The sequence below is a fragment of the Salmo salar genome, unplaced genomic scaffold, assembly GCF_905237065.1.
Source record: "Salmo salar unplaced genomic scaffold, Ssal_v3.1, whole genome shotgun sequence".
Classification (NCBI taxonomy): Eukaryota; Metazoa; Chordata; class Actinopteri; order Salmoniformes; family Salmonidae; genus Salmo; species Salmo salar.
The window spans coordinates 48,573-69,767 of NW_025548214.1; the positions used below are offsets into that span (position 1 = coordinate 48,573).

General features: G+C 44.9%; 1 protein-coding gene across 1 annotated transcript in view; it reads right to left on the bottom strand.

Moving 5' to 3' along the window:
- cib2 (calcium and integrin binding family member 2) overlaps positions 1–17,675 on the bottom strand; it is a 46,089-nt gene extending 28,414 nt beyond the window's left edge. Inside the window, exons 1-2 of the mRNA XM_045712056.1 lie at positions 17,368–17,675; positions 1,371–1,405 (exon numbers count right to left, since the gene is read on the bottom strand). Of these exons, the coding sequence (XP_045568012.1) occupies positions 1,371–1,405; positions 17,368–17,418 (86 nt within the window). The 5' untranslated portion in view covers positions 17,419–17,675. The remainder of the gene's footprint in view (positions 1–1,370; positions 1,406–17,367) is intronic.
- Positions 17,676–21,195: the final 3,520 nt, after the last annotated feature.

Here is a 21,195-nt window from a genome sequence, read left to right on the forward strand (position 1 = left end):
AGATCATTGACAAGATCCTCCCGTGTAGTTCTGGGCTGATTCCTCACCGTTCTCATGATCATTGCAACTCCACGAGGTGAGTACTTGCATGGAGCCCCAGGCTGAGGGAGATTGACAGTTATTTTGTGTTTCTTCCATTTGCGAATAATCACACCAACTGTTGTCACCTTCTCACCAAGCTGCTTGGCGATGGTCTCGTAGCCCATTCCAGCCTTGTGTAGGTCTACAATCTTGTCCCTGATATCCTTGGAGAGCTCTTTGGTCTTGGGAGGAGAGTTTGGAATCTGATTCATTGATTGCTTCTGTGGACAGGTGTCTTTTATACAGGTAACAAACTGAGATTAGGAGCACTCCCTTTAAGAGTGTGCTCCTAATCTCAGCTCATTACCTGTATAAAAGACACCTGGGAGCCAGAAATCTTTCTGATTGAGAGGGGGTCAAATACTTATTTCCCTCATTAAAATGCAAATCAATTTATAACATCTTTGACATGTGTTTTTATGGATTTTTTTGTTGTTATTCTGTCTCTCACTGTTCAAATAAACCTACCATTAAAATTATAGACTGATCATTTCTTTGTCAGTGGGAAACGTACAAAATCAGCAGGGGATCAAATACTTTTTTCCCTCACTGTACCTATCAGCTATCTATCTAGATAATAAATACCTCAGATTACTATACCTACATATCAGCTATCTATCTAGATAATAAATACCTCAGATTACTATACCTACCTATCAGCTATCTATCTAGATAATAAATACCTCAGATTACTATACCTACCTATCAGCTATCTATCTAGATAATAAATACCTGAGATTACTAATATATCAGCTATTATCTACATAATACATACCTCAGATTACTATACCTACCTATCAGCTATCTATCTAGATAATAAATACCTCAGATTACTATACCTACCTATCAGCTATCTATCTAGATAATAAATACCTCAGATTACTATACCTACCTATCAGCTATCTATCTAGATAATAAATACCTCAGATTACTATACCTACCTATCACTATTATCTAGATAATAAATACCTCAGATTACTATACCTACCTATCAGCTATCTATCTAGATAATAAATACCTCAGATTACTATACCTACCTATCAGCTATCTATCTAGATAATAAATACCTCAGATTACTATACCTACCTATCAGCTATCTATCTAGATAAACAATACCTTCTCTGAACAAGTCTGTCTGACAGCAGTAAGGAACAAGAATGGAATAGGGGAGAGAGAGGGAGATATATGATCTGTGGACAGGTGGTTAATGTGAGGCTGGACTGGAGTAGCTCGTAGAGAGAGGAAGAGCGATAGGACAGCAGCAGCAGAATGCCAGAAGCTCCACTTACCGGAGAATCTCTTTCCGTGTGAAGAAGGTACAATCCTATGAGGAAAAGAAGAAAACATTATTTTTCATTGGTCTACACGACATTGAGGTCAAATATTGTTACATGCAGCACATATGTGAGAATGTATTTAGAATACAGAACGAATGCATTTATTTGACATAAATCAAACCTAAAGCCTTAAGGAGGGTTAGATCTGAAACATTGTCTACTGGACTCCCAACAGTGTGACCTCAATCACCCCCTGCAGTGACAGGACTCATGTTTCTCTGATGTCACTATAGAGCTATAGGTTGTCAGCTGTCTCTCGCCACACAGAAAGGTGAGTTGAGCCAGCGAGGGGAAGGAACATGATCAGCTGGTGTCTGTGACCATGGCGCAAGACAGATCCAGACACCGTACCATCACCTACTAGTCCAGACACACTGTACCATCACCTACTAGTCCAGACACACTGGACCATCACCTACTAGTCCAGACACACTGAACCATCACCTACTAGTCCAGACACACTGAACCATCACCTACTAGTCCAGACACACTGTACCATCACCTACTAGTCCAGACACTGGACCATCACCTACTAGTCCAGACACACTGTACCATCACCTACTAGTCCAGACACACTGAACCATCACCTACTAGTCCAGACACACTGGACCATCACCTACTAGTCCAGACACACTGAACCATCACCTACTAGTCCAGACACTGTACCATCACCTACTAGTCCAGACACTGTACCATCACCTACTAGTCCAGACACACTGAACCATCACCTACTAGTCCAGACACTGGACCATCACCTACTAGTCCAGACACACTGAACCATCACCTACTAGTCCAGACACTGGACCATCACCTACTAGTCCAGACACACTGAACCATCACCTACTAGTCCAGACACTGGACCATCACCTACTAGTCCAGCACACTGGACCATCACCTACTAGTCCAGACACACTGTACCATCACCTACTAGTCCAGACACTGGACCATCACCTACTAGTCCAGACACTGGACCATCACCTACTAGTCCAGACACTGTACCATCACCTACTAGTCCAGACACTGGACCATCACCTACTAGTCCAGACACACTGAACCATCACCTACTAGTCCAGACACACTGGACCATCACCTACTAGTCCAGACACTGTACCATCACCTACTAGTCCAGACACTGGACCATCACCTACTAGTCCAGACACTGGACCATCACCTACTAGTCCAGACACTGGACCATCACCTACTAGTCCAGACACACTGAACCATCACCTACTAGTCCAGACACACTGGACCATCACCTACTAGTCCAGACACACTGAACCATCACCTACTAGTCCAGACACACTGAACCATCACCTACTAGTCCAGACACACTGGACCATCACCTACTAGTCCAGACACTGGACCATCACCTACTAGTCCAGACACACTGAACCATCACCTACTAGTCCAGACACACTGGACCATCACCTACTAGTCCAGACACACTGGACCATCACCTACTAGTCCAGACACACTGAACCATCACCTACTAGTCCAGACACTGGACCATCACCTACTAGTCCAGACACACTGGACCATCACCTACTAGTCCAGACACACTGTACCATCACCTACTAGTCCAGACACACTGTACCATCACCTACTAGTCCAGACACACTGTACCATCACCTACTAGTCCAGACACACTGAACCATCACCTACTAGTCCAGACACACTGGACCATCACCTACTAGTCCAGACACACTGAACCATCACCTACTAGTCCAGACACACTGTACCATCACCTACTAGTCCAGACACACTGAACCATCACCTACTAGTACAGACACTGTACCATCACCTACTAGTCCAGACACACTGAACCATCACCTACTAGTCCAGACACACTGGACCATCACCTACTAGTCCAGACACACTGGACCATCACCTACTAGTCCAGACACACTGTACCATCACCTACTAGTCCAGACACTGGACCATCACCTACTAGTCCAGACACTGTACCATCACCTACTAGTCCAGACACTGGACCATCACCTACTAGTACAGACACTGTACCATCACCTACTAGTCCAGACACTGGACCATCACCTACTAGTCCAGACACACTGGACCATCACCTACTAGTCCAGACACACTGAACCATCACCTACTAGTCCAGACACACTGGACCATCACCTACTAGTCCAGACACACTGAACCATCACCTACTAGTCCAGACACTGGACCATCACCTACTAGTCCAGACACACTGTACCATCACCTACTAGTCCAGACACACTGTACCATCACCTACTAGTCCAGACACTGGACCATCACCTACTAGTACAGACACTGGACCATCACCTACTAGTCCAGACACACTGAACCATCACCTACTAGTCCAGACACTGAACCATCACCTACTAGTCCAGACACTGGACCATCACCTACTAGTCCAGACACTGGACCATCACCTACTAGTCCAGACACACTGGACCATCACCTACTAGTCCAGACACACTGGACCATCACCTACTAGTCCAGACACACTGGACCATCACCTACTAGTCCAGACACACTGAACCATCACCTACTAGTCCAGACACACTGAACCATCACCTGCTAGTCCAGACACACTGGACCATCACCTACTAGTCCAGACACACTGAACCATCACCTACTAGTCCAGACACACTGAACCATCACCTACTAGTCCAGACACTGGACCATCACCTACTAGTCCAGACACACTGAACCATCACCTACTCGTCCCTACCCCTTCATCCCTGCCACCCTTCCTTCTCCTTCAACCCGTTCCTCCCTCCCTACCCCTTCAACCCTGCCACTATCCCTACCCCTTCAACCCTTCAACCCTGCCACCCTCCCTCACTGCCAGCCTTAATGGCAGCCTCTCAGCACCCTGAATAACACAGTCAGTCAGTCTCTCAGCTTCTGAAGACAGAGCAATTTGAAATCTTAGCCAGTTCATAGTCTGACCCAGTTCATAGTCTGACCCAGTTCATAGTCTGACCCAGTTGATAGTCTGACCCAGTTTATAGTCTGACCCAGTTTATAGTCTGACCCAGTTTATAGTCTGACCCAGTTCATAGTCTGACCCAGTTCATAGTCTGACCCAGTTCATAGTCTGACCCAGTTTATAGTCTGACCCAGTTTATAGTCTGAACCTGTTCACACTTTCTTTTTCTCTCTCTGTCACATGGTGCCAGCTCTATTGGGCTGGTAGAGCTGTGTTGCTCTCTACCAGGCCAACACAGCTCTACCAGGCCAATACAGCTCTACCAACACAGCTCTACCAGCCCAACACAGCTCAACCAACACAGCTCTACCAGCCCAACACAGCTCTACCAGCCCAACACAGCTCTACCAACACAGCTCTACCAGGCCAACACAGCTCTACCAGGCCAACACAGCTCTACCAGGCCAACACAGCTCTACCAGGCCAACACAGCTCTACCAACACAGCTCTACCAGCCCAACACAGCTCTACCAACACAGCTCTACCAGCCCAACACAGCTCTACCAGGCCAACACAGCTCTACCAGCCCAACACAGCTCTACCAACACAGCTCTACCAGCCCAACACAGCTCTACCAGGCCAACACAGCTCTACCAGCCCAACACAGCTCTACCAACACAGCTCTACCAGCCCAACACAGCTCTACCAACACATTACCAGGCCAACACAGCTCTACCAGCCCAACACAGCTCTAAGAGCCCAACACAGCTCTACCAGCCCAACACAGCTCTACCAGGCCAACACAGCTCTACCAGCCCAACACAGCTCTACCAGCCAACACAGCTCTACCAGCCCAACACAGCTCTACCAACACAGCTCTACCAGCCCAACACAGCTCTACCAGCCCAACACAGCTCTACCAACACAGCTCTACCAGGACAACACAGCTCTACCAGCCCAACACAGCTCTACCAGGCCAATACAGCTCTACCAGGCCAACACAGCTCTACCAGCCCAATACAGCTCTACCAGGCCAACACAGCTCTACCAGGCCAACACAGCTCTACCAACACAGCTCTACCAACACAGCTCTACCAGCCCAACCAGCCCAACACAGCTCTACCAGGCCAACACAGCTCTACCAGCCCAACACAGCTCTACCAGCCCAACACAGCTCTACCAGCCCAACACAGCTCTACCAGCCCAACACAGCTCTACCAGCCCAACACAGCTCTACCAGCCCAACACAGCTCTACCAACACAGCTCTACCAGCCCAACACAGCTCTACCAACACAGCTCTACCAGGCCAACACAGCTCTACCAGCCCAACACAGCTCTACCAGGCCAACACAGCTCTACCAGCCCAACACAGCTCTACCAGCCCAACACAGCTCTACCAGGCCAACACAGCTCTACCAGGCCAACACAGCTCTACCAGGCCAACACAGCTCTACCAGCCCAATACAGCTCTACCAGGCCAACACAGCTCTACCAGCCCAATACAGCTCTACCAGGCCAACACAGCTCTACCAGGCCAACACAGCTCTACCAACACAGCTCTACCAGGCCAACACAGCTCTACCAGGCTAACACAGCTCTACCAGCCCAACACAGCTCTACCAGCCCAACACAGCGCTACCAACACAGCTCTACCAGCCCAACACAGCTCTACCAGGCCAACACAGCTCTACCAGGCCAACACAGCTCTGTTCAGTGTCTGAACAGTAGATGTACTGTACTGTAGATGTACTGTAGATGTACCATAGATTAGATGAACTGTACATGTACTGTAGATGAACTGTACTGTACATGTACTGTCCTGTACATGAATTGTACTGTAGCTGCTGTACTGTAGATTAACTGTACTGTAGATGTACTGTACTGTAGAAACTAGGAACAGTGGGTTAACTGCCTTGTTCAGGGGCAGAACGACCTTGTCAGCTTGGGGATTCAATCTTGCAACCTTCCGGTTACTAGTCCAACGCTCTAACCACTAGGCTACCTGCCGCCCCAGATTAATTGACAACATAACAACAATATATAATTCGAAGCAGCCTCAACTGTCAGGAAGAGTGTCCATGATTTAGTCTGTGAATGTAGCGATGAAGATAAAACTGTCCAGTTTGAGTGTTTGTTGTAGCTCGTTCCAGTCGCTAGCTGCAGCGAACTGAGGAGAGGAGCGACCCAGTGATGTGTGTACTTTGTGGACCTTTAAAAGGAGGATGTTGTTCAGTGTGTGAAGGGGACTGCTGGTTTGCCAGCACATTTTTTATAAAAAATGAGCTATTTATTACAATATCACCTTCTCCGTCTCATCAATTTCAGCTATCTCAGTCATTAATGTGATATATTACAATATTATGCACCTGTGTGATATAAATCTCAGACAGAGACTAAACTTGGAGTTATCGGTATACAAAGCACTGTGTTTACTGCCACTCTTGACTATGAAGTCTTCATACTATTATACATTAGAAAAACCCTGAGACAATGGTTCTGATTCAGTTGATTCAGTGAATAGAAAAACCCTGAGACAATGGTTCTGATTCAGTTGATTCAGTGTATAGAAAAACCCTGAGACAATGGTTCTGATTCAGTTGATTCAGTGTATTGAAAAACCCTGAGACAATGGAACTGATTCAGTTGATTCAGTGTATAGAAAAACCCTGAGACAATGGTTCTGATTCAGTTGACCTAAAAGACAAATGTTAATCTAAATAATAAAACATCTGTGTAATCTAAATAATTCCATCCAAACACTTTATTTATTGTGTGCCATGAAGGGACCATGTTGGTGAACTCTTCATGAAGACAGGACATAACAGAGCACTAAGAGCAGGCATGTCTACCAATGACAGATAGGAAGGGAAGAGTTCTAGAGAGATAGGAAACTAACAGGTCTAGAGAAATGGGAAGGGAACAGGTCCAGAGAGATGGGAAGGGAACAGGTCCAGAGAGATGTGAAGGGAACAGGTCCAGAGAGATGGGAAGGGAACAGGTCTAGAGAGATGGGAATGGAACAGGTCCAGAGAGATGTGAAGGGAACAGGTCTAGAGAGATGGGAATGGAACAGGTCCAGAGAGATGTGAAGGGAACAGGTCCAGAGAGATGGGAAGGGAACAGGTCCAGAGAGATGGGAAGGGAACAGGTCTAGAGAGATGGGAAGGAAACAGGTCTAGAGAGATGGGAAGGGAACAGGTCCAGAGAGATGTGAAGGGAACAGGTCCAGAGAGATGGGAAGGGAACAGGTCTAGAGAGATGGGAATGGAACAGGTCCAGAGAGATGTGAAGGGAACAGGTCCAGAGAGATGGGAAGGGAACAGGTCCAGAGAGATGGGAAGGGAACAGGTCTAGAGAGATGGGAAGGGAACAGGATTAGAGAGATGGGAAGGGAACAGGTCCAGAGAGATGGGAAGGGAACAGGTCCAGAGAGATGGGAAGGGAACAGGATTAGAGAGATGGGAAGGAAACAGGTCCAGAGAGATGGGAAGGGAACAGGATTAGAGAGATGGGAATGGAACAGGTCCAGAGAGATGGGAAGGGAACAGGTCCAGAGAGATGGGAAGGGAACAGGTCCAGAGAGATGGGAAGGGAACAGGATTAGAGAGATGGGAATGGAACAGGTCCAGAGAGATGGGAAGGGAACAGGTCTAGAGAGATGGGAATGGAACAGGTCTAGAGAGATGGGAAGGGAACAGGTCTAGAGAGATGGGAATGGAACAGGTCCAGAGAGATGGGAAGGGAACAGGTCTAGAGAGATGGGAAGGGAACAGGTCCGGAGAGATGGGAACAGGTCCAGAGAGATGGGAAGGGAACAGGATTAGAGAGATGGGAAGGGAACAGGATTAGAGAGATGGGAAGGGAACAGGTCCGGAGAGATGGGAAGGGAACAGGATTAGAGAGATGGGAAGGGAACAGGTCCAGAGAGATGGGAAGGGAACAGGATTAGAGAGATGGGAAGGGAACAGGTCCAGAGAGATGGGAAGGGAACAGGATTAGAGAGATGGGAAGGGAACAGGTCCAGAGAGATGGGAAGGGAACAGGATTAGAGAGATGGGAATGGAACAGGTCCAGAGAGATGGGAAGGGAACAGGATTAGAGAGATGGGAAGGGAACAGGTCCAGAGAGATGGGAAGGGAACAGGTCCAGAGAGATGGGAAGGGAACAGGTCCAGAGAGATGGGAAGGGAACAGGTCCAGAGAGATGGGAAGGGAACAGGTCCAGAGAGATGGGAAGGGAACAGGTCCAGAGAGATGGGAAGGGAACAGGTCCAGAGAGATGGGAAGGGAACAGGATTAGAGAGATGTGAAGGGAACAGGATTAGAGAGATGGGAAGGGAACAGGTCCAGAGAGATGGGAAGGGAACAGGATTAGAGAGATGGGAAGGGAACAGGTCTAGAGAGATGGGAATGGAACAGGTCCGGAGAGATGGGAACAGGTCCAGAGAGATGGGAAGGGAACAGGTCCAGAGAGATGGGAAGGGAACAGGATTAGAGAGATGGGAAGGGAACAGGTCCAGAGAGATGGGAAGGGAACAGGATTAGAGAGATGGGAATGGAACAGGACAGAGAGATGGGAAGGGAACAGGACAGAGAGATGGGAAGGGAACAGGATTAGAGAGATGGGAAGGGAACAGGTCCAGACAGATGTGAAGGGAACAGGACAGAGAGATGGGAAGGCAATAGGACAGAGAGATGGGAAGGGAACAGGTCCGGAGAGATGGGAACAGGTCCAGAGAGATGGGAAGGGAACAGGACAGAGAGATGGGAAGGGAACAGGATTAGAGAGATGGGAAGGGAACAGGACAGAGAGATGGGAAGGGAACAGGTCCAGAGAGATGGGAAGGGAACAGGTCCAGAGAGATGGGAAGGGAACAGGATTAGAGAGATGGGAAGGGAACAGGATCAGAGAGATGGGAAGGGAACAGGTCCAGAGAGATGGGAAGGGAACAGGATTAGAGAGATGGGAAGGGAACAGGACAGAGAGATGGGAAGGGAACAGGTCCAGAGAGATGGGAAGGGAACAGGACAGAGAGATGGGAAGGGAACAGGTCTAGAGAGATGGGAAGGGAACAGGTCCAGAGAGATGGGAAGGGAACAGGTCCAGAGAGATGGGAAGGGAACCGGATTAGAGAGATGGGAAGGGAACAGGTCCAGAGAGATGGGAAGGGAACAGGTCCAGAGAGATGGGAAGGGAACAGGTCCAGAGAGATGGGAAGGGAACAGGATTAGAGAGATGGGAAGGGAACAGGTCCAGAGAGATGGGAAGGGAACCGGATTAGAGAGATGGGAAGGGAACAGGACAGACAGATGGGAAGGGAACAGGTCCAGAGAGATGGGAAGGGAACCGGATTAGAGAGATGGGAAGGGAACAGGACAGACAGATGGGAATGGAACAGGTCCAGAGAGATGGGAAGGGAACAGGTCCAGAGAGATGGGAAGGGAACAGGATTAGAGAGATGGGAAGGGAACAGGTCTAGAGAGATGGGAAGGGAACAGGTCCAGAGAGATGGGAAGGGAACCGGATTAGAGAGATGAGAAGGGAACAGGTCCAGAGAGATGGGAAGGGAACCGGATTAGAGAGATGGGAAGGGAACAGGACAGACAGATGGGAAGGGAACAGGTCCAGAGAGATGGGAAGGGAACAGGATTAGAGAGATGGGAAGGGAACAGGACAGAGAGATGGGAATGGAACAGGTCCAGAGAGATGGGAAGGGAACAGGACAGACAGATGGGAAGGGAACAGGTCCAGAGAGATGGGAAGGGAACAGGTCTAGAGAGATGGGAAGGGAACAGGATTAGAGAGATGGGAAGGGAACAGGTCCAGAGAGATGGGAAGGGAACAGGACAGAGAGATGGGAAGGGAACAGGTCTAGAGAGATGGGAAGGGAACAGGATTAGAGAGATGTGAAGGGAACAGGATTAGAGAGATGGGAAGGGAACAGGTCCAGAGAGATGGGAAGGGAACAGGATTAGAGAGATGGGAAGGGAACAGGATTAGAGAGATGGGAAGGGAACAGGTCCAGAGAGATGGGAAGGGAACAGGTCTAGAGAGATGGGAACAGGTCCAGAGAGATGGGAAGGGAACAGGTCCGGAGAGATGGGAACAGGTCCAGAGAGATGGGAAGGGAACAGGACAGAGAGATGGGAAGGGAACAGGTCCAGAGAGATGGGAAGGGAACAGGACAGAGAGATGGGAAGGGAACAGGATTAGAGAGATGGGAAGGGAACAGGATTAGAGAGATGGGAAGGGAACAGGACAGAGAGATGGGAAGGGAACAGGTCCAGAGAGATGGGAAGGGAACAGGTCTAGAGAGATGGGAAGGGAACAGGATTAGAGAGATGGGAAGGGAACAGGTCCAGAGAGATGGGAAGGGAACAGGACAGAGAGATGGGAAGGCAACAGGACAGAGAGATGGGAAGGGAACAGGACAGAGAGATGGGAAGGGAACAGGTCCAGACAGATGGGAAGGGAACAGGTCTACCGCAGAGACGCATAAATATTATACCCCCCAAGACATGCTAACCTCTCACCATTACAATAACAGGGGAGGTTAGCATTTTATATCATACCCCCAAGACATGCTAACCTCTCACCATTACAATAACAGGGGAGGTTAGCATTTTATATCATACCCCCAAGACATGCTAACCTCTCATCATTACAATAACAGGGGAGGTTAGCATTTTATATCATACCCCCAAGACATGCTAACCTCTCACCATTACAATAACAGGGGAGGTTAGCATTTTATATCATACCCCCAAGACATGCTAACCTCTCACCATTACAATAACAGGGGAGGTTAGCATTTTATATCATAACCCCAAGACATGCTAACCTCTCACCATTACAATAACAGGGGAGGTTAGCATTTTATATCATAACCCCCAAGACATGCTAACCTCTCATCATTACAATAACAGGGGAGGTTAGCATTTTATATCATACCCCCAAGACATGCTAACCTCTCACCATTACAATAACAGGGGAGGTTAGCATTTTATATCATAACCCCCAAAACATGCTAACCTCTCACCATTACAATAACAGGGGAGGTTAGCATTTTATATCATAACCCCAAGACATGCTAACCTCTCACCATTACAATAACAGGGGAGGTTAGCATTTTATATCATACCCCCAAGACATGCTAACCTCTCATCATTACAATAACAGGGAGGTTAGCATTTTATATCATACCCCCAAGACATGCTAACCTCTCACCATTACAATAACAGGGGAGGTTAGCATTTTATATCATACCCCCAAGACATGCTAACCTCTCACCATTACAATAACAGGGGAGGTTAGCATTTTATATCATAACCCCAAGACATGCTAACCTCTCACCATTACAATAACAGGGGAGGTTAGCATTTTATATCATAACCCCCAAGACATGCTAACCTCTCACCATTACAATAACAGGGGAGGTTAGCATTTTATATCATACCCCAAGACATGCTAACCTCTCACCATTACAATAACAGGGGAGGTTAGCATTTTATATCATAACCCCCAAAACATGCTAACCTCTCACCATTACAATAACAGGGGAGGTTAGCATTTTATATCATAACCCCAAGACATGCTAACCTCTCACCATTACAATAACAGGGGAGGTTAGCATTTTATATCATAACCCCAAGACATGCTAACCTCTCACCATTACAATAACAGGGGAGGTTAGCATTTTATATCATACCCCCAAGACATGCTAACCTCTCACCATTACAATAACAGGGGAGGTTAGCATTTTTTTTTGGGGGGGGGGGGATTTGTGCGTCTTTCTCACTCATCATTATTCACGATTCATTCAGGATTATCCGTAACCGTGGTTGCATCCACATTAATGTAGAAGTGTTTAGAAACACATTATATTCTTATTTACAATAAAAACGACTCCAAAATAACACAATTCTTTATCTACCAGTCATTTCTATTGGGCACAAAATAATCGGAAACACAACCAAAACAAACAGCGAATGCATCCAACAAGTTTGTGGCGCCACAAGCTTGAAGTAGACGTTGTGTACTAAGAATATGGGACCAAGTATTACACTTCTTACTACTTTAATACACATTTAAGTGAATTTGTCCCAATGCTTTTGGTGCCCTAAAGTGAATGGACTATGTACAAAAAGTGCTGTAATTTCTAAATGGCTATGGATGAAAAAACCCTCAAATTAAAACATGACAGTCTGCACTTTAACCTCATAGTTAAGTTATCATTTCCAACCCAAAGTGTTGGAATACAGAACCAAAACAACAACACGTGTCACTGTCCCAATAATGTTGGAGCTCACTGTATTTCATGGACATCAGAACTGACTGGTGAAATGCTAAGGTAACAGTTAAGAACAGCAGCTAAGAGAAGCTTCCACAGAAGTAACCCGAGTAGGTCTTGGTTAGTGTAACCTAAGGTATCTGACGTTAGGATTAGGGTTAATGTTGAGGTATCTTCTGAGGAGGGTAAGGTTTCCAGCCATGCTGCTATCAGAATCCTCTGGCATCCATTATTAAACAGGCCAGAATCACCAGGTAAACCTGTGCAGAATAAGACTGCTTAGGGTTAATGGACAACACAGGCACCCCAGCAAACCAAAATTGTTTTTGTGAAAGTTCCCAGAACATTTGTTAAGTTGCGGCAAATGTTCTCATAAAACAAATACTGTCCAGTTGTGCTGAATATTATACAATGTTTGTATACAACATTTGCATTTTGTCCGTTCTTTAGCTGGAAACCTAATGAGAATGTTTTGGGAATGTTCTGTGGTGGTTGCTCAGCCCACTCCTGTACTCCCTGTTCACCCATGACTGACCACGCACGTCTCCGACCACGCCGACCACACCGACCACGCACGTCTCCGACCACACCGACCACGCACGTCTCCGACCACGCCGACCACGCACGTCTCCGACCACGCCGACCACGCACGTCTCCGACCACGCCGACCACACCGACCACGCACGTCTCCGACCACACCGACCACGCACGTCTCCGACCACGCCGACCACGCATGTCTCTGACCACGCCGACCACGCACGTCTCCGACCACGCCGACCACACCGACCACGCACGTCTCCGACCACACCGACCACGCACGTCTCCGACCACGCCGACCACGCATGTCTCTGACCACGCCAACTACGCACGTCTCCGACCACGCCGACCACACCGACCACGCACGTCTCCGACCACGCCGACCACGCATGTCTCTGACCACGCCAACTACGCACGTCTCCGACCACACCGACCACGCACGTCTCCGACCACACCGACCACGCACGTCTCCGACCACGCCGACCACGCATGTCTCTGACCACGCCAACTACGCACGTCTCCGACCACGCACGTCTCCGACCAATAGAATTTGATTTGATTTAACTTGTTATGAGAACATTCCAAGGATATTTCATTTAAAAAATATATATAATTGTTATCAAAATATATATATAATTGTTATAAAAAAATTGTTATCAAAAACATTTTTGGAATGTTTTGGGGTAAAACCATAGCTAATGTTTTGGGGATGTTATCACCCTGATGTTAGATAAAACCATAGCTAATGTTTTGGGGATGTTATCATCCTGACGTTAGATAAAACCATAGCTAATGTTTTGGGGATGTTATCACCCTGATGTTAGATAAAACCATAGCTAATGTTTTGGGGATGTTATCATCCTGACGTTAGATAATACCATAGCTAATGTTATGGGCATGATTATGATATGGCACATAGGATACGGCTAGATACAGTAGGATACGGCCATAGTTAAATTGTTTTAGGTCATTTAGCTCATCCAGACGTTACAGTAAATTCTTAGCTATTGTTTTGGGGATGATCACAACCCTGGTGTTGCACACACATGCTGGCTTACAAACCATGCCTACTAGAGCCACATGGAAGACTTATGATATAGGCTACATACAGTAGGATACAGGCTACATACAGTAGGATATAGGCTACATACAGTAGGATACAGGCTACATACAGTATGATATAGGCTACAAACAATATGCTATAGGCTACATAGAGCATGATATAAGCTACATACAGTATGATGTAGGCTACATACATGCTATAGGCTACATACTGTATGATATAGGCTACATACAGTATGATATAGGCTACAGTACATACAGTATGTTATAGGCTCCATACAGTATGATATAGGCTCCATACAGTATGATATAGGCTACAAATAGCATTATATAGGCTACAGTACATACAGTATGATATAGGCTACATACATGATATAGGGTACATACAGTATAATATAGGCTACATACAGTATGATACAGGCTACATACAGGATGATACAGGCTACATACAGTGCCTTCAGAAAATGTTCACACCCCTTAACGTTTTTCACATTCTGTTGTGGAATTACATTTATTTAATTGTTATTTTTTGTTAACGATTTACAGAAACTACTCTGTAAAGTCAAAATGTATTCATAGAAAATAAAACACTAATATATTTGGATTAGATAAGTATTCGATCCCCTGAGTCAATACATCTTAGAATCACCTTTGGCAGCAATTACAGATGTAAGTCTTTCTCTTTCTGGGTAAGTCCCTAAGAGCTTTACACATCTGGAATAAACAATATTTTTACATTATTGATTAAATCATTCTTCAAGCTCTGTCAAGTTGGTTGTTGATCATTGCTATACCATTTTTAAGTCTTGCCATATATTTTCAAGCTAGGCCACTCAGGAACATTTAATGTCTTCTTGGTAAGCAACTCCAGTGTATATTTGGCCTTGTATTTTAGGTTATTGTCCTCCTGAAAGGTGAATTTGTCTCCCAGTGTCTGTTGGAAGTTTTACTCTAGGATTTTGCCTGTGCTTATCTCTATTCCGTATCTTTTTATCCTAAAAAACTCCCTAGCTCTTGCCGATGAGAAGCATACCCATAACATGACACAGCCACCACCATGCTTGAAAATATGAGGAGTGGCACTCAGTGATGTGTTGTGTTGGATTTGCCCCAAACATAACGCTTTGTATTCAGGACATGAAGTTAATTTCTTTCCCATATTTTTAGCAGTTTTACTTTAGTGCATGTTTTGGAATACTTGTATTCTGTACAGGCTTCCTTCTTTTCTCTCTGTCCTTTAGGTTAGTATTTATGGAGTATCTACAATGTTGTTGATCCAGCCTCAGTTTTCTCCAATCACAGCCATTAAACTCTGTAAGTGTTTTAAAGCGATTTCCTTCCTCTCCGGAAACAGAGTTAGGAAGGGCGCCTGTATCTTTGTAAAAACTGGGTGTAATGATACACCATCCAAAGTGTAATTAATAACTTCACGATACTCAAAAGGAGATTTAATGTCTGCTTTTTTTTACCCATCTATCAATTGATGCCCTTTGCGAACCATTGAAAAACCTCCCTGGTCTTTGTGGATGAAGAAAAAATGTGCCAACGCTACAGAAGACTTAATCGGTCCTCTGATAGAGGACTAGTAAAGGCCCAGAGCACTACTTTATCATTCAGCTGATACAGGACTAGTAAAGGCCCAGAGCACTACTTTATCACTCCTCTGGTACAGGACTAGTAAAGGCCCAGAGCACTACTTTATCAGTCTGATACAGGACTAGTAAAGGCCCTGAGCACTACTTTATCAGTCCTCTGATACAGGACTAGTAAAGGCCCAGAGCACTACTTTATCATTCTGCTGATACAGGACTAGTAAAGGCCCAGAGCACTACTTTATCATTAAGCTGATACAGGACTAGTAAAGGCCCAGAGCACTACTTTATCAGTCCTCTGATACAGGACTAGTAAAGGCCCAGAGCACTACTTTATCAGTCCTCTGATACAGGACTAGTAAAGGCCCAGAGCACTACTTTATCAGTTCTCTGATACAGGACTAGTAAAGGCCCTGAGCACTACTTTATCATTAAGCTGATACAGGACTAGTAAAGGCCCAGAGCACTACTTTATCATTCTGCTGATACAGGACTAGTAAAGGCCCAGAGCACTACTGTATCATTAAGCTGATACAGGACTAGTAAAGGCCCAGAGCACTACTTTATCATTAAGCTGATACAGGACTAGTAAAGGCCCAGAGCACTACTTTATCAGTCCTCTGATACAGGACTAGTAAAGGCCCAGAGCACTACTTTATCATTCTGCTGATACAGGACTAGTAAAGGCCCAGAGCACTACTTTATCATTCTGCTGATACAGGACTAGTAAAGGCCCAGAGCACTACTTTATCATTAAGCTGATACAGGACTAGTAAAGGCCCAGAGCACTACTTTATCAGTCCTCTGGTACAGGACTAGTAAAGGCCCACTACTTTTGTGAGAACTTCTTTGGGGGATATATATATTTATTTTATTAGATGTTTCAGGGGGTTCTGCAGCACCCTATGCACCACTACTTCCCGCGGCTATTCTTCTAGCAGACAGTTATCTTAGTAAAGTCCTGTGTGTTCTTTATTAAAGAGATGGACAGAGCAAAACAGACATTTACCTGACATGAACTTGGTAAATGTAACCACTCTACCATTAAAAGATAGACTTTGCTTTTTAGCGTGGGGGACAGAGAGAGAGAGAGTTATCCAGCCTTGCAGTAGACCTAGAGATCTAAAACATACCCTGGGTAGGAAAAACTGGTAGGTAGCTTTCCCTATGCATTACAAATTAGCTAAATGGTATAATATATTTTAACATGAAGCAAACTGTCGATCTGAGCAGTGTTAACACAATATATGTATTTAAAGCTGACCTACATGTCTATATTTAAAAAATATATTTTTGTCCACAATCGAAAATAGGACTTGCTTCTTTTTTGTGTAAAATTAGCAATAATCAAGTCAATGCATTTGTGTTACGAGGCATTTTCATAAATTGTTATATATTTTTGTATTACATCATTCATTGGTCGACAATTATTCTGGAGCGACATCAACAGGTTGCTAATTGTCACCATTGATCACAGCGGAGTTTCTGAACATAAAGATGCATTGCAATGATCAAACTACAATGAATGTTAAAATACGGGCTCTTACCTGGTAAGCATCTAGCTGTTCATCAGTAAATATCGTTTGCTTATTACCCATCTTAGCCTAGTAATTTTCCTCTTGTACAGATTCATCACATTGAAACTTCGATGCGTTTTCTCAAGTCTAGTCATTTAGGGCATTTACACGACGTGGTCAAACAAGAAGTATGACTCCACATAGATGTTCAGTGTCCAAAGAATGGCAAGCTCTGAAAAAGTTGGTGATGTACACCAATGAGTGGTTGTAAAAGTATTGAACCGCAGAGGAAGAAGACAAATTAGGACACTTCTCAGTGCAGACAGTTTTTGAAGTAGCAGAAGTAGCCAACAGACAGACAAAAGTCCGAATAGGTCTGAAGCGCAGACGCTGCTGACGCCTTGGGCGGTTTCAGTTTCAGCACCGGCGGCTGTCCACAACTGATGAGAGAATCGTACCGATAATAACCGGTAGTTACCTCCAGGTGGCGTCTGCGTCACACCCACGCAAGCACTGGAATTCAGAGAACACCTTTCTTTCTCAGACGTAAATATGGCTACTGTTTCATCTGCAGAAAAGCTCAATCGTATTTTCTTCATTTATTAGTAGAATTGTATTAGTAGCCTCCTTTTTCTAGTTCCAGAATACAAGTGGCCGTGAATTGACAGCTTGGTTTGAAAAAACATTTACGATTAGCGTGAAATATCTGTGTAAACTCTTTGGAATTGTAATCTGTGAGTGTCACTGAAAAGGCTGATACCCCATTTCAATATAAAAGTCCAATACACACAATAGACTGACTGATGAGGTGATTTGCCACAGTCGAAATCCTGCAATAAGATCTATGACGCTATTTGTGTAAACTCGTTGACATTTCTAATCTGTCACTGAGTAGGCTGATACCCCATTTCATGGATGCACACTCCATAAGTAAGGCTCTACAGTGCAGTTATGCATTCCCCAAATGCTATTATGCATTCTAATACATCCACAGAGGGACAATGTGACAATGTTGATTGTCACATGTATTTATTTTTTAAGTTATGTAACATATTGACCTTGTTTAGCATTATCTAATCCAAATATGGTATTATTCCACTATGGATCCGACTGGATCCGTTTGGAACTGGGACTTTTATTTTGAAGGCGAACCGCAAATTCAACTGTTGTGGCTAATCCTTACTGTGGCTAGATTTACACAGGTCAAGACTTTTGGGCGTCATCTTTGACACAGTCAGGTCACAGAATTTCTGAATCCAGAGGGTCAACATCTTGAGACTTCCCGGAACGCTTGTGAGACAGACCTGACAGACCAGTCTGGGGTTTGAGAAGTGAAAAAATATTCCTTATAGTTGTTAATTTTTTGAAATCTAAAGGCACAACCTAGATTTGAGACAATGTCTTAAGTAGTTGAACATGTTATTACTCCAACCTCGTGAAAGTGACAAACTGTCACATTTTCGTCAAAAACAACTTTATATGGAAGGAGTGCCTTTGATTTGACGGCCTGCACATGCGCAGTTTGGCGCTAGACTACCGTTAGACGCGATGACGTGTTTCTAGGCATGACGTCGCCGACAGGTGTGATCGGGGATATCTATTGGAATTTTAGCCTGTCTTTGGTCAGGTCAACGTTTTTGATTTTGATTTCGCAAACACAATAACACAATGTATTGTGGTTTGCTTGGATTATGACTGAGTTGCTACGTATGCAGATGCCGTTGTGGTTCCGACAAGTTTCCACATAGACATTGTTAGCCACGTGCTATGCTAGAACGCTAACTAGCTAGCTGCGCTCTGCACGGGTAAGCAAGCATAACTTACCGTCAAATATTTTCTAGGATCTCTATTTGTTCTGTGATAACGTCGTCAGCTGTCCTGCAAATCAAGGACCGATGACAATTTCAATCAAAATACCCAAATAAATCACTACCCAGTTCTACAGTATGTTCAGTACATGAGCTAACTAACCCAGCTATAGAAGGATGGATTCAAAAAGAGACATGAACTTACCTTGATCTTTCATAGCTAGATGGACGGATGGCTTGCTGCTAGCGAAAAATAACAGCAACAGCAGTAGCCTCGAAGAAACTCTGTGGTAGCCTGCTCTCCAGCCACTTGTAAACGTTATGCACCATCATCAGATAAGCCAAGCAAGCTAAGGTATTTCGTTTACATTAGCTAGCTACTGTATATTTGCTGAACCATAAAACATGTTCTTGGTTAATGTTAGTTCAATATTATGCCATGAGTAATGACTCAGACTGAAGCCTTGGTTCCCCAGAATCTCAGCCTCATGCTGCTTCTACTACTGCAGTAATGATTCAGACAGAAGCCTTGGTTCCCCAGAATCTCAGCCTCATGCTGCTTCTACTACTGCAGTAATGACTCAGACAGAAGCCTTGGTTCCCCAGAATCTCAGCCTCATGCAGTAATGACTCAGAACGAAGCCTTGGTTCCCCAGAATCTCAGCCTCATGCTGCTTCTACTACTGCAGTAATGACTCAGACTGAAGCCTTGGTTCCCCAGAATCTCAGCCTCATGCAGTAATGACTCAGACTGAAGCCTTGGTTCCCCAGAATCTGTCTCATGCTGCTGCTGCTACTACTGCAGTAATGATTCAGACAGAAGCCTTGGTTCCCCAGAATCTCAGCCTCATGCTGCTGCTCTACTACTGCAGTAATGACTCAGACAGAAGCCTTGGTTCCCCAGAGTCTCAGCCTCATGCAGTAACGACTCAGACTGAAGCCTTGGTTCCCCAGAATCTCAGCCTCATGCTGCTTCTACTACTGCAGTAATGATTCAGACAGAAGCCTTGGTTCCCCAGACTCCAGGTCCAATAACAGGTCTAATAACAGGTCCAGTAAGAGGTCTAGTAACAGGTCCAATAACAGGTCTAGTAACAGGTCCAATAACAGGTCCAATAACAGGTCCAATAACAGGTCTAATAACAGGTCTAATAACAGGTCTAATAACAGGTCCAATAACAGGTCCAATAACAGGTCCAATAACAGGTCTAATAACATAATAACAGGTCCAATAACAGGTCCAATAACAGGTCCAATAACAGGTCTAATAACAGGTCTAATAACATAATAACAGGTCCAATAACAGGTCCAATAACAGGTCCAATAACAGGTCTAATAACAGGTCCAATAACAGGTCTAATAACAGGTCTAGTAACAGGTCTAATAACAGGTCTAATAACAGGTCCAATAACAGGTCTAATAACAGGTCTAGTAACAGGTCTAATAACAGGTCTAGTAACAGGTCTAATAACAGGTCTAATAACATAATAACAGGTCTAATAACAGGTCTAATAACATGTCTAATAACAGGTCTAATAACAGGTCCAATAACAGTGTAGGTCTAATAACAGGTCTAATAACAGGTCCAATAACGGGTCTAATAACAGGTCCAATAACAGGTCCAATAACAGGTCTAATAACAGGTCCAATAACAGGTCTAATAACAGGTCTAATAACAGGTCTAATAACAGGTCCAATAACGGGTCTAATAACAGGTCTAATAACAGGTCTAATAACAGGACTAATAACAGGACTAATAACGGGTCTAATAACAGGTCTAATAACAGTGTAGGTCTAATAACAGGTCTAATAACAGGTCCAATAACAGTGTAGGTCTAATAACAGGTCTAATAACAGGTCCAATAACGGGTCTAATAACAGGTCCAATAACAGGTCCAATAACAGGTCTAATAACAGGTATAATAACAGGTCCAATAACAGGTCTAATAACAGGTCTAATAACAGGTCCAATAACAGGTCTAATAACATAATAACAGGTCTAATAACAGGACTAATAACAGGTCTAATAACAGGTCTAATAACATAATAA